Source organism: Sinocyclocheilus grahami, unplaced genomic scaffold (assembly GCF_001515645.1).
Source record: "Sinocyclocheilus grahami isolate Dianchi unplaced genomic scaffold, SAMN03320097.WGS_v1.1 scaffold1166.1, whole genome shotgun sequence".
NCBI classification, from domain to species: Eukaryota; Metazoa; Chordata; class Actinopteri; order Cypriniformes; family Cyprinidae; genus Sinocyclocheilus; species Sinocyclocheilus grahami.
This window is the reverse complement of record NW_015506345.1, coordinates 186,668-201,994: the sequence shown is the minus strand read 5'-3', so window position 1 is coordinate 201,994 and position 15,327 is coordinate 186,668. Positions and strand designations below refer to the sequence as shown.

At 38.7% G+C, this 15,327-nt stretch overlaps 1 protein-coding gene across 1 annotated transcript in view; it reads right to left on the bottom strand.

The window, feature by feature from the left end:
• LOC107567530 (NACHT, LRR and PYD domains-containing protein 12-like) overlaps positions 1-15,327 on the bottom strand; it is a 31,724-nt gene that overhangs the window by 9,031 nt on the left and 7,366 nt on the right. The window contains exons 6-16 of the mRNA XM_016253222.1: positions 11,613-11,786; positions 9,977-10,147; positions 8,960-9,130; positions 8,356-8,529; positions 7,764-7,937; positions 7,464-7,615; positions 3,894-3,972; positions 3,491-3,664; positions 1,855-2,025; positions 838-1,008; positions 233-406 (exon numbers count right to left, since the gene is read on the bottom strand). Of these exons, the coding sequence (XP_016108708.1) occupies positions 233-406; positions 838-1,008; positions 1,855-2,025; positions 3,491-3,664; positions 3,894-3,972; positions 7,464-7,615; positions 7,764-7,937; positions 8,356-8,529; positions 8,960-9,130; positions 9,977-10,147; positions 11,613-11,786 (1,785 nt within the window). The remainder of the gene's footprint in view (positions 1-232; positions 407-837; positions 1,009-1,854; positions 2,026-3,490; positions 3,665-3,893; positions 3,973-7,463; positions 7,616-7,763; positions 7,938-8,355; positions 8,530-8,959; positions 9,131-9,976; positions 10,148-11,612; positions 11,787-15,327) is intronic.

The window sequence follows — 15,327 nt, the reverse complement described above, 5'->3', positions numbered from 1 at the left end:
TATTATATTATGATATAATTTATAATGTAATTACATGTGTTTTCTATGAAAACTTGTGCTGGACATAAAATAAAATGTGTGTGACAGTAATTTTGAATTGCAGTACATTTCTCTTCTTGAAATTAAAATTGTACATTGGCCCATCTGACCACATCTCCCTAGTTTTTTATTCAGCTGATATCACATTTGCTGCTTATTTTAAAATATGTGTATTTCAAGGTGATTTTATCACCTGATGGTCTTTAATGAACAGTGTCCATCCTGTAGTAAATCAACGAGCTCCTTCACTCCTGATTGTCCAGGATTATTTCTTGTGAGATCCAGCTCTATCAGGTGTGAAGGGTTTGATCTCAGAGCCGAAGCCAGAGCTTTATAACCTTCTTCAGTGATACTGCAGTTTGAAAATCTAGAAAAGAAATATAAATGAAACATTCAGTTGATTAATCAATTATTCAACACAGTGTCCTAAATAACAAAAATCCATAAAAAGCAAGCCGCTTGTGAACTGTCTTCAATGTACAAATGAATTTTCAAAGAAAAACTGATGACTGAATATGGAGACAATCAAAGACCAATAGACTATTAATCTAGCAGAATCCAGAGCTTTATAGCCTTCTTCTGTTACACTACAGTTAGAGAGTCTAGAACAGGATTGAAAATGTAACATTCAAATGTATAATCTGTTCTTCAAGAAAATGAATCGTTAAAAAATAAATAGTTCATTCATTGTGTTCCTTGAACACATGAATTTAAACTGTTTTAAAAAATAAAACTGATGACTAAATATGGTGGCAAGCAAAGGCCCAGAGACCATTCATTTGTTAGATATCAACTCACCTGAGTTTCTCTAGTTTACAGTTCTCTTTCAGTCCATCAGAGAGCAGCTTCACTCCTGAATCATGCAGATTGTTGTTGCTCAGGTCAAGATCCTTCAGACTGCTGGAGTCTGAATTGAGAACTGAAGCAAGATCTGAACAGCTTTTCTCTGTTAGATCACACTTACTGAGCCTGGAAATAATAAACATCCATACATAAAATACAGTGCAATCATTTGGATGTAGCATAGTGCTCATTCAGTAAATGCACAGCTAAACAGATTATGTTTTGAGTCTAGATTTAAATGTGGATACTGTTTTGGCACATTTGAGTGAACCCTTAGTATTTTTAACTGATTAACTGACTAATGACCCAAATGCTTTCTGAAATTTTGGTCGGATCTGTTTGACCTCTGCACAACTTGAGGATATGCTGATCGCCTTTCTAATAGTATCGATCTTTTCAAAAAAAAAAAGAAAGAAAACTCATTGCACTTGCAATTTAAATCTTAAGTGCATATGACTCTAACTGCAGATGATTCTAAATTAATCTGATCATAATATTATCTTTCAGTTATTTTCAAGCCAAAATGTAAAACCCTTCTTCAGCAGTTTGAAAGTCAAGAGCAAAAATAACAAATGTAACACTACACTAGTTATTCAGCTATTTTTATGCTAGCAAATGGCTGTTAAAACATGCAAATTGTGATTTTCAGTGCTTTGACCAAAATGTGACTTTTGTCAAAAAGTTTATTTGAGACAATTTGGAGTGGCTGTTAAAAACTCAAATTAATAGGTGATGCCTTTTGCAAAAAAATTATATTCTTTCAGTTACTGGTAACGATAGTTAGGCAAAGAAAGCAAGTAAGCATAATTTGCATACTTCCCATATTTTTAAAAGGCAATTCCTTATTAGTCCTTTACTGTATTATTATTCAAAGAGTATATTTTTATACCTACAGTAGATTTTATGGAATATTTCAAACATTTCAGACTTTCAGTTTTGGTTGAGATCAATGTCTGTTGTCACACAACTTACCTCAGTATCTCCAATCTGCACTTCATATTCTTCAGTCCAGTACAGAGATAAGTCACCCCTGAATCCTGCAGATTATTATTGTTCATGTTCAGCTCTTTCAGATTGGTTTCTGATCCAAGAAGTGTAGCCAGAGCTGAGCAGTTTTTGTCTGTTAAATTACAACCATTTAGCCTACAAGGGAAAATAAATTACATCATAAAACAAAATGCAAATAATACATTCGTTAAATACAAACATTAAATATGTTTACCATCTTTTACATAAACAGTAAATAGATTAACTTTTTTATGATTTATTTATGACGTGTTATGCCTTTATTTAGATAGGACAGTATAGGTCGACAGGAAGTGAAGAGGGTGAGAGAGTGGGGGATGGGATCGGGAAAGGTGTGAGAGCCGGGACTCGAACTCGGGATGCCCGAAGCGCAATGGTGCTGTATGTGTAGGGCCTTTCGCACCGCTTTAGTTCCAGAACTAAATGTACAGTACTAAAGTACTGGGACGATTTTGTGCGAACTATTTCCTAGCACCATTTAAAGGGTTGCATTCGCACGGACAGTGTGTACTAGGAAGTGACGTAAGCCGGTCGACAGCGACGTCATTTGTGAGCGGCGTTCAACAATGGAAACAAAGAAAAACAATGTTAACCACAGGAGGATGGAGGACGCTGTGATCGGAGCTGTGTTTTTGTTTTGTCTCGCAGGTTTCACAATAATGGACATGGAATGTTGACGTATATATAGCGATTGAAAGAACGGAAAGGAGGACTAAGAATCTCCAACGACAACTGGCAGTGCTACAAGTGCCTGCACTTCAGCCTCCATCTATCTATCGCTGTTGTCCATACTTGCGAAATAAGTTGACACAATGTTTACAGTATGTTTACACTGCGCTTTAAATCATGGCGGGTGAGGGCGTTTTCGTACGCGTTTGGCCAATCAGTGTTTACTTACGTCACGGGTACTACCAGTTGTGCTGGTTAGACCCTGCTCCGGAGTAGGAGCTAATTTGGTTCTCGGAAAAGGCAGTCCGGTACTAAAATCGCACCCAGTTCCGGTGGTGCGAAAGGCCCTTATGCTGTATGTAAAAAATACTTTTGTCAGTTAAATACCTTAACCAGGTTTAGTGTTTTCCTATTCCCAAAATAACATCTTACTCATACTGTGATGGCTTAATCAAACGTATATGGTAGTTAAAAGCAATTATTACACTTTTGGGCAGTACTGTAGCTCCATCATTTGGAGAATCTTACAGTTAATGATTTGAACACAGATTATGTACTGTAAGACTATATGTTAAATTAAAAATTAAGTTCAGGAGTAGTTTATAATGAAGAATAGTAGTTTACAATTACCTTTTATACACCATATGGGCTGTTGCAGAAATGTAATATGACGTTGACAATGTCATTGATAAACATAATTTTTATATTTTATTTTATTTAATATATTAATTTTATGGGCCATAGTGGAGGTTTATTTTCGAGAATTGTTAATGCAAGTCTATGCATTTTGTCTCCAAACTTGTGTTGAACTAATGAACATTTTGAATTGCAGTAGACTTCTCTTTCTGTCGATCCAATTGTACAAGTTTCAAACATCTGTGGCATATTTGATATTTTTAAAGACATTTATCACCTGAGTATCTTTAATCTACAGTATCTATTCTGTAGCACGTTAGTGAGCTGCTTCACTCCTGAATGTCCAGGATCATTTCCTGTGAGATCCAGCTCTATCAGGTGTGAAGGGTTTGATCTCAGAGCTGAAGCCAGAGCTTTATAACCTTCTTCTGTGATACTGCAGTTTGAAAGTCTAGGACAGAGAAGAAAAGAAAATCACTGTTATTCAAAAAATTACCTGAATAATCCCAATAGTTAATTGGATTTCATTATTTTTACAAATATATTGAAAGTTAGTTGCAAAAAACTGATAAATAACTATAGAGGCAAAAAAGGCACAGAGAACTTTAATTTGTTAGACATCAACAGAAATGTTTAGTCAATGCCAGGTGTAGGAAGGGACACAGGCTTTTAGCCAATACTGCTGGAGTTGCATGTGGAGCAGGCACATTGGTATCACAGGGGATATGGCTGCCATCAGGCCCAAGATCCTCTGGAAAGCTTTAAGGGGAAAGAAAGCCCCAGATTGCAACCACATTTGGGCCAAGTCGACAACTGTCCCCAGAAAAGTGACTCATCTGCTAGGAGACAGACAGCTCTTGGCTGAGTTGATTCTGAAGAAGACTTTAGGGTCGAAACGTTGTGTTTACTTTAATAAATTGGCAGCAACGGCAGTTTGCCGATTCTTGTTTAATTATTGCGAGTTGATTCTGAGCCCAAGAAGCCCTAGGTGGCTGAGGAGCAGTGACCCGTGAGCACAGAGCTTGTGCTCCAACCGTGCTAATACTAGCTAGTAGGGAAACCACCATGTTCCGCATTTTGTTATGTCCTCCACACAGTGCCAACTCACACCGAGAACATTTGAGAAGCGAATCAACTGGATTTGCGAGACCACGTGATTTGCTTGTCAAAATGAGTTTCTTGATTTTTTTTGTATTCGAACTGTGAGGCTTGGATGTGGCATCCTTCAAAAATACACTCTTAAAAATAAAGGTGCTTCAAAAGGTTCTTCAAGCGATGCCAAAGAAGAACCATTTTTGGTTCCACAAAGAACCATTCAGTCAAAGGTTCTTTAAAGAATCATCTCTTTCTTAGCTTTTTGTAATCTGAAGAACCTTCTTTTGCCCCAAAGAACCTTTTGTGAAACAGAAAGGTTCTTCAGATGTTAAGGGTTCTTTATGGAACCATTTAGATAAAAAGGTTATTCTATGGCATCGTGAAGCACCTTTATCTTTAAGAGTGTAGACTAGGCACCTATTTTTAGTGAAGCAGCGTGGAGAGCTGCTTCTGGGATGCTTCTGAAATGGCGCGGCTGGTATAAACACAAGCATTGACTAGAGATCAGCTCCGGTGGCCATGTCACAGCTGTAACACGACACAGACGTGTGCAGTGTAAATAAGTGGTCAAACAAAACAGATGCGTTCTCTATCTGTCAGACATTAGATATGTGTGCTCAAACCTTATCTTCTCTCCTGAATTTGATGTTGCCAGAAGCGCAACCTTATGAAGTGTGGGCATCCACCGGCAAAAACATAAATCGGATGTAAATCAGTATTTGCATAGTATAACAGTAGTACATATATCTGTCTCACACATGTCCAGCAAAATCACATCTACTGTCCTGCAACAGATCTATAGCCAGGTGGTCACCCTACTAACCAGTCATTAAAGTAATTCATGATGTGGATTGGCTATGGCCAATGTCACTCTGCAGGGCTCAGAAATTGTGGACAGCATTGCCAATCCATGGAATGCAAAGATGCATGGCCTCTTCTAGGGGAGGGGCTTGTCATACCCCTTCTGTTCGGTGCCGTCACAGAAGTGAGGGAAGCCGAGACTGAAAAGTGGATGCAGGCTGAGAATGGGTGCGCCACAATGTAGAAAGATCAATGTGAACTTCCAGGAAATAATGGGGCAGGTCTCTTATGGGGGCTTAACGCTATCTCATGGCCAAGTTGTACATATTTTACGAGGTGGCAAATTTGTACGAATTCGTACGACCTCACTAGTACGATTTTGTACGATTTGTCTAGACCCCAGCGACGGGTAGGTTCAGGGGTGGGGTAAGGAGTAGGTAATTCGTACAAATTAATATGAATTGTGCAACTTGTATACGTACGATTTAGCAAAAATCATATGAATTTGTACGAGTGAGGTCGTAGCCTACGAATTTGTACAAATTAGCCACCTCGTACAATATGTACAAATTGCTGTGAGATCGGGCTGGGGAGCTCGCTGGCTACTTGTCACTGGCTTTGCCCCATAACTCCACTGTTTTTCTTCCTGAGAGGAAGAAAAAAAAGGGAGCACAAGGGGTGGGGTTGCTGTCTACAAAGAAAGTGATGAGAATATAATGAGAACAGCTGTCTCTGTGAACACAGCCTCTGTGTGGGCTTGCCCAAGCAGGCAGCGCGCTCAGAGTTATCATACAAGGAATGCAGGAGCACCCTGCATGAGCCACATCTGTGGCATGACATTTTGCAGCAAATGCCTCAAAAAATACGCTCTTTCAGGCAAAATATGCTCTAATAGTCTCGTCAGATAGTGAAAGATTATGTGTATCTTTAGTCAGATGCATTTACATTGTGACTGTGCCTCAGATGTCCTCAATAGGAACAGGAATGTATCATGGACTCTCCATGACAGAGGTCCTATCAGGTCATCATGAGGTTACACTATCATTGGCTCTCCATGGGGTGTTATTGTATTGTTGTAGCACATTTGTTACCAGGTATAAAGGTCTGGTCTCACAGACAGTACCTTGGGTTAAGATTGTTTGAAAGAAGATATGCTAACATCGCTGCTAAATAACTGCTACACTGCTACCTTCAATAAATTATTCTCCCCATAAGAACTCTGGTCAAGCTTACTTATTTTATGTAATAGAGAAATCTATTACATTGGCGAGCCACCCAAACCACTGCTCAGCCAATTACAGCAAATTCTAACAATAGCCGCAGTGGAGAGATGACATTCTCAGCTATGTGAGCTGACAGCCCTGCATTCCTCTGCTGGGGCTCTTCTATGGCAAGCAGAAAGGTTTTTTTTCTCTCTTTCAGCGAGGAGCTCATCCTCAGGGTGAAGGAGAAAGATTATTATGAAACTGCATTCAACGCATACTTATAAGGAGTTGGCTCCACCTAATTTGGCAGATTTTGGCTATAGGTTTGTGCAGCTGCAGAAACATGAACAAATCAGCCTTTAGTATTTAGAGGAAAACAGAGTTCCCCAAGCGTGATTCCATGCAATGTAATAGACCGTTCAAAAGGGCAATGGTGATTACCAGATTTCACTCTCCTTTTTGCAGAAGATTAACCAGCTCTAACACACTGATCTGAATTCTGACTCAACACTGAGTCAGAACTGATCTAGGACTGCAACTAATGATTAAATCACTAAATGATAAATTGCAACAAAGAAAAACAGCGCCATCTCTATATATGTAGATTCTAGAGTTGACACTTAGAAGTCTACATCCAATAACTATAATCCCTTTACAGTTACTGAACTCATAAAAATCACAATTACAAGCATTCCAAATACAGTTTTAAACCTTAGATTGAAGTCCAACAATGTCCAATAACAAATACTTAAAAGATTTCAGTTAGTTTCCGTGCTTCTTATCAAGCTCTGTTATTTCAATGCACATGCATGAGTTTGCACTCATTCAGTGAAGTTTGTGACAAAAGTGTACAATGATGTGCAAGTCCCCTCTTATGTCCCCATCTTAATTCTTCAGATAGAGTTCTTGCAGTCCTGCTCTACAAGCAACCAGCTCAAAATGTTGCTCATTGCACATTTCATACCTGTAGCACTATTAAAAGTATGTCTCTTTACAAGATCAAGCCTGTTCTAATTCCATTCTGAGCATTATACTTTTGATCAAGTCTGGTTTGTAATATGTTGTCTGGTTTTAATGGCCCTTTAATCATTGTTAGCTAGCTGCTGTTAGCTTAAATTTAGAAACTGTACTTTTTAACACCTTGCTCACACACAGGATTCTTCAGTCCCTCACAGATCTCTTTGACTCCTGAGTCCAGCAGACGGCTGTTGTTCAGGTTCATCTCTTCCAGCATGGTTTTGGAGGAGAGAACAGTAGCTAGAACTGAACAGCTCTTCTCTGTCAGCTCACAATTATTCACACTAAACACAAACACAGCATTATGTATTATTCAGCACATATTCAACACACATCAGATCAACAGGTCTTCATATTTGCTCACACATGACTAACGGTCTTTTCATAATAATAATAAAAAAAGTTATAATGCATAAAATCATGTTCACTCACTTAATTGTCTCCACCTTGCTATGAGAGTCCATCAAAAGAGCAGAGAGCTTCTCCCCATCCAGGGCTTCTAATATGTCTCCACTCAGATCCAGTTCTTGCAGTAATAATGGATTTTTACCCAGAACTTCAGTGAGACACTCACACACTTCCTGTGCACCAGGACATTTCAGAAACCTACAGGAAGATGATAAGAATTGTAGATTAGTCAGTCTTATATTAGTTCCCTTTTTGCAGTTAAGACTAATGGCTCTGGTTTCAATTAACAAAGTTATATTGATGTTGATAATATGCTAAATGCAGTGTGTTGAGAGCATAACTTTTTGGAGTTTCATTGTCCTAAGAGCGATATTTATAATGTTATATTATATTATGATATAATTTATAATGTAATTACATGTGTTTTCTATGAAAACTTGTGCTGGACATAAAATAAAATGTGTGTGACAGTAATTTTGAATTGCAGTACATTTCTCTTCTTGAAATTAAAATTGTACATTGGCCCATCTGACCACATCTCCCTAGTTTTTTATTCAGCTGATATCACATTTGCTGCTTATTTTAAAATATGTGTATTTCAAGGTGATTTTATCACCTGATGGTCTTTAATGAACAGTGTCCATCCTGTAGTAAATCAACGAGCTCCTTCACTCCTGATTGTCCAGGATTATTTCTTGTGAGATCCAGCTCTATCAGGTGTGAAGGGTTTGATCTCAGAGCCGAAGCCAGAGCTTTATAACCTTCTTCAGTGATACTGCAGTTTGAAAATCTAGAAAAGAAATATAAATGAAACATTCAGTTGATTAATCAATTATTCAACACAGTGTCCTAAATAACAAAAATCCATAAAAAGCAAGCCGCTTGTGAACTGTCTTCAATGTACAAATGAATTTTCAAAGAAAAACTGATGACTGAATATGGAGACAATCAAAGACCAATAGACTATTAATCTAGCAGAATCCAGAGCTTTATAGCCTTTTTCTGTTACACTACAGTTAGAGAGTCTAGAACAGGATTGAAAATGTAACAGTCAAATGTATAATCTGTTCTTCAAGAAAATGAATCGTTAAAAAATAAATAGTTCATTCATTGTGTTCCTTGAACACATGAATTTAAACTGTTTTAAAAATAAAACTGATGACTAAATATGGTGGCAAGCAAAGGCCCAGAGACCATTCATTTGTTAGATATCAACTCACCTGAGTTTCTCTAGTTTACAGTTCTCTTTCAGTCCATCAGAGAGCAGCTTCACTCCTGAATCATGCAGATTGTTGTTGCTCAGGTCAAGATCCTTCAGACTGCTGGAGTCTGAATTGAGAACTGAAGCAAGATCTGAACAGCTTTTCTCTGTTAGATCACACTTACTGAGCCTGGAAATAATAAACATCCATACATAAAATACAGTGCAATCATTTGGATGTAGCATAGTGCTCATTCAGTAAATGCACAGCTAAACAGATTATGTTTTGAGTCTAGATTTAAATGTGGATACTGTTTTGGCACATTTGAGTGAACCCTTAGTATTTTTAACTGATTAACTGACTAATGACCCAAATGCTTTCTGAAATTTTGGTCGGATCTGTTTGACCTCTGCACAACTTGAGGATATGCTGATCGCCTTTCTAATAGTATCGATCTTTTCAAAAAAAAAAAGAAAGAAAACTCATTGCACTTGCAATTTAAATCTTAAGTGCATATGACTCTAACTGCAGATGATTCTAAATTAATCTGATCATAATATTATCTTTCAGTTATTTTCAAGCCAAAATGTAAAACCCTTCTTCAGCAGTTTGAAAGTCAAGAGCAAAAATAACAAATGTAACACTACACTAGTTATTCAGCTATTTTTATGCTAGCAAATGGCTGTTAAAACATGCAAATTGTGATTTTCAGTGCTTTGACCAAAATGTGACTTTTGTCAAAAAGTTTATTTGAGACAATTTGGAGTGGCTGTTAAAAACTCAAATTAATAGGTGATGCCTTTTGCAAAAAAATTATATTCTTTCAGTTACTGGTAACGATAGTTAGGCAAAGAAAGCAAGTAAGCATAATTTGCATACTTCCCATATTTTTAAAAGGCAATTCCTTATTAGTCCTTTACTGTATTATTATTCAAAGAGTATATTTTTATACCTACAGTAGATTTTATGGAATATTTCAAACATTTCAGACTTTCAGTTTTGGTTGAGATCAATGTCTGTTGTCACACAACTTACCTCAGTATCTCCAATCTGCACTTCATATTCTTCAGTCCAGTACAGAGATAAGTCACCCCTGAATCCTGCAGATTATTATTGTTCATGTTCAGCTCTTTCAGATTGGTTTCTGATCCAAGAAGTGTAGCCAGAGCTGAGCAGTTTTTGTCTGTTAAATTACAACCATTTAGCCTACAAGGGAAAATAAATTACATCATAAAACAAAATGCAAATAATACATTCGTTAAATACAAACATTAAATATGTTTACCATCTTTTACATAAACAGTAAATAGATTAACTTTTTTATGATTTATTTATGACGTGTTATGCCTTTATTTAGATAGGACAGTATAGGTCGACAGGAAGTGAAGAGGGTGAGAGAGTGGGGGATGGGATCGGGAAAGGTGTGAGAGCCGGGACTCGAACTCGGGATGCCCGAAGCGCAATGGTGCTGTATGTGTAGGGCCTTTCGCACCGCTTTAGTTCCAGAACTAAATGTACAGTACTAAAGTACTGGGACGATTTTGTGCGAACTATTTCCTAGCACCATTTAAAGGGTTGCATTCGCACGGACAGTGTGTACTAGGAAGTGACGTAAGCCGGTCGACAGCGACGTCATTTGTGAGCGGCGTTCAACAATGGAAACAAAGAAAAACAATGTTAACCACAGGAGGATGGAGGACGCTGTGATCGGAGCTGTGTTTTTGTTTTGTCTCGCAGGTTTCACAATAATGGACATGGAATGTTGACGTATATATAGCGATTGAAAGAACGGAAAGGAGGACTAAGAATCTCCAACGACAACTGGCAGTGCTACAAGTGCCTGCACTTCAGCCTCCATCTATCTATCGCTGTTGTCCATACTTGCGAAATAAGTTGACACAATGTTTACAGTATGTTTACACTGCGCTTTAAATCATGGCGGGTGAGGGCGTTTTCGTACGCGTTTGGCCAATCAGTGTTTACTTACGTCACGGGTACTACCAGTTGTGCTGGTTAGACCCTGCTCCGGAGTAGGAGCTAATTTGGTTCTCGGAAAAGGCAGTCCGGTACTAAAATCGCACCCAGTTCCGGTGGTGCGAAAGGCCCTTATGCTGTATGTAAAAAATACTTTTGTCAGTTAAATACCTTAACCAGGTTTAGTGTTTTCCTATTCCCAAAATAACATCTTACTCATACTGTGATTGCTTAATCAAACGTATATGGTAGTTAAAAGCAATTATTACACTTTTGGGCAGTACTGTAGCTCCATCATTTGGAGAATCTTACAGTTAATGATTTGAACACAGATTATGTACTGTAAGACTATATGTTAAATTAAAAATTAAGTTCAGGAGTAGTTTATAATGAAGAATAGTAGTTTACAATTACCTTTTATACACCATATGGGCTGTTGCAGAAATGTAATATGACGTTGACAATGTCATTGATAAACATAATTTTTATATTTTATTTTATTTAATATATTAATTTTATGGGCCATAGTGGAGGTTTATTTTCGAGAATTGTTAATGCAAGTCTATGCATTTTGTCTCCAAACTTGTGTTGAACTAATGAACATTTTGAATTGCAGTAGACTTCTCTTTCTGTCGATCCAATTGTACAAGTTTCAAACATCTGTGGCATATTTGATATTTTTAAAGACATTTATCACCTGAGTATCTTTAATCTACAGTATCTATTCTGTAGCACGTTAGTGAGCTGCTTCACTCCTGAATGTCCAGGATCATTTCCTGTGAGATCCAGCTCTATCAGGTGTGAAGGGTTTGATCTCAGAGCTGAAGCCAGAGCTTTATAACCTTCTTCTGTGATACTGCAGTTTGAAAGTCTAGGACAGAGAAGAAAAGAAAATCACTGTTATTCAAAAAATTACCTGAATAATCCCAATAGTTAATTGGATTTCATTATTTTTACAAATATATTGAAAGTTAGTTGCAAAAAACTGATAAATAACTATAGAGGCAAAAAAGGCACAGAGAACTTTAATTTGTTAGACATCAACAGAAATGTTTAGTCAATGCCAGGTGTAGGAAGGGACACAGGCTTTTAGCCAATACTGCTGGAGTTGCATGTGGAGCAGGCACATTGGTATCACAGGGGATATGGCTGCCATCAGGCCCAAGATCCTCTGGAAAGCTTTAAGGGGAAAGAAAGCCCCAGATTGCAACCACATTTGGGCCAAGTCGACAACTGTCCCCAGAAAAGTGACTCATCTGCTAGGAGACAGACAGCTCTTGGCTGAGTTGATTCTGAAGAAGACTTTAGGGTCGAAACGTTGTGTTTACTTTAATAAATTGGCAGCAACGGCAGTTTGCCGATTCTTGTTTAATTATTGCGAGTTGATTCTGAGCCCAAGAAGCCCTAGGTGGCTGAGGAGCAGTGACCCGTGAGCACAGAGCTTGTGCTCCAACCGTGCTAATACTAGCTAGTAGGGAAACCACCATGTTCCGCATTTTGTTATGTCCTCCACACAGTGCCAACTCACACCGAGAACATTTGAGAAGCGAATCAACTGGATTTGCGAGACCACGTGATTTGCTTGTCAAAATGAGTTTCTTGATTTTTTTTGTATTCGAACTGTGAGGCTTGGATGTGGCATCCTTCAAAAATACACTCTTAAAAATAAAGGTGCTTCAAAAGGTTCTTCAAGCGATGCCAAAGAAGAACCATTTTTGGTTCCACAAAGAACCATTCAGTCAAAGGTTCTTTAAAGAATCATCTCTTTCTTAGCTTTTTGTAATCTGAAGAACCTTCTTTTGCCCCAAAGAACCTTTTGTGAAACAGAAAGGTTCTTCAGATGTTAAGGGTTCTTTATGGAACCATTTAGACAAAAAGGTTCTTCTATGGCATCGTGAAGCACCTTTATCTTTAAGAGTGTAGACTAGGCACCTATTTTTAGTGAAGCAGCGTGGAGAGCTGCTTCTGGGATGCTTCTGAAATGGCGCGGTGATTTGCTTGTCAAAATCACGATTTCTTGATTTTTTTTGTATTCGAACTGTGAGGCTTGGATGTGGCATCCTTCAAAAATACACTCTTAAAAATAAAGGTGCTTCAAAAGGTTCTTCAAGCGATGCCAAAGAAGAACCATTTTTGGTTCCACAAAGAACCATTCAGTCAAAGGTTCTTTAAAGAATCATCTCTTTCTTAGCTTTTTGTAATCTGAAGAACCTTCTTTTGCCCCAAAGAACCTTTTGTGAAACAGAAAGGTTCTTCAGATGTTAAGGGTTCTTTATGGAACCATTTAGATAAAAAGGTTATTCTATGGCATCGTGAAGCACCTTTATCTTTAAGAGTGTAGACTAGGCACCTATTTTTAGTGAAGCAGCGTGGAGAGCTGCTTCTGGGATGCTTCTGAAATGGCGCGGCTGGTATAAACACAAGCATTGACTAGAGATCAGCTCCGGTGGCCATGTCACAGCTGTAACACGACACAGACGTGTGCAGTGTAAATAAGTGGTCAAACAAAACAGATGCGTTCTCTATCTGTCAGACATTAGATATGTGTGCTCAAACCTTATCTTCTCTCCTGAATTTGATGTTGCCAGAAGCGCAACCTTATGAAGTGTGGGCATCCACCGGCAAAAACATAAATCGGATGTAAATCAGTATTTGCATAGTATAACAGTAGTACATATATCTGTCTCACACATGTCCAGCAAAATCACATCTACTGTCCTGCAACAGATCTATAGCCAGGTGGTCACCCTACTAACCAGTCATTAAAGTAATTCATGATGTGGATTGGCTATGGCCAATGTCACTCTGCAGGGCTCAGAAATTGTGGACAGCATTGCCAATCCATGGAATGCAAAGATGCATGGCCTCTTCTAGGGGAGGGGCTTGTCATACCCCTTCTGTTCGGTGCCGTCACAGAAGTGAGGGAAGCCGAGACTGAAAAGTGGATGCAGGCTGAGAATGGGTGCGCCACAATGTAGAAAGATCAATGTGAACTTCCAGGAAATAATGGGGCAGGTCTCTTATGGGGGCTTAACGCTATCTCATGGCCAAGTTGTACATATTTTACGAGGTGGCAAATTTGTACGAATTCGTACGACCTCACTAGTACGATTTTGTACGATTTGTCTAGACCCCAGCGACGGGTAGGTTCAGGGGTGGGGTAAGGAGTAGGTAATTCGTACAAATTAATATGAATTGTGCAACTTGTATACGTACGATTTAGCAAAAATCATATGAATTTGTACGAGTGAGGTCGTAGCCTACGAATTTGTACAAATTAGCCACCTCGTACAATATGTACAAATTGCTGTGAGATCGGGCTGGGGAGCTCGCTGGCTACTTGTCACTGGCTTTGCCCCATAACTCCACTGTTTTTCTTCCTGAGAGGAAGAAAAAAAAGGGAGCACAAGGGGTGGGGTTGCTGTCTACAAAGAAAGTGATGAGAATATAATGAGAACAGCTGTCTCTGTGAACACAGCCTCTGTGTGGGCTTGCCCAAGCAGGCAGCGCGCTCAGAGTTATCATACAAGGAATGCAGGAGCACCCTGCATGAGCCACATCTGTGGCATGACATTTTGCAGCAAATGCCTCAAAAAATACGCTCTTTCAGGCAAAATATGCTCTAATAGTCTCGTCAGATAGTGAAAGATTATGTGTATCTTTAGTCAGATGCATTTACATTGTGACTGTGCCTCAGATGTCCTCAATAGGAACAGGAATGTATCATGGACTCTCCATGACAGAGGTCCTATCAGGTCATCATGAGGTTACACTATCATTGGCTCTCCATGGGGTGTTATTGTATTGTTGTAGCACATTTGTTACCAGGTATAAAGGTCTGGTCTCACAGACAGTACCTTGGGTTAAGATTGTTTGAAAGAAGATATGCTAACATCGCTGCTAAATAACTGCTACACTGCTACCTTCAATAAATTCTTCTCCCCATAAGAACTCTGGTCAAGCTTACTTATTTTATGTAATAGAGAAATCTATTACATTGGCGAGCCACCCAAACCACTGCTCAGCCAATTACAGCAAATTCTAACAATAGCCGCAGTGGAGAGATGACATTCTCAGCTATGTGAGCTGACAGCCCTGCATTCCTCTGCTGGGGCTCTTCTATGGCAAGCAGAAAGGTTTTTTTTCTCTCTTTCAGCGAGGAGCTCATCCTCAGGGTGAAGGAGAAAGATTATTATGAAACTGCATTCAACGCATACTTATAAGGAGTTGGCTCCACCTAATTTGGCAGATTTTGGCTATAGGTTTGTGCAGCTGCAGAAACATGAACAAATCAGCCTTTAGTATTTAGAGGAAAACAGAGTTCCCCAAGCGTGATTCCATGCAATGTAATAGACCGTTCAAAAGGGCAATGGTGATTACCAGATTTCACTCTCCTTTTTGCAGAAGATTAA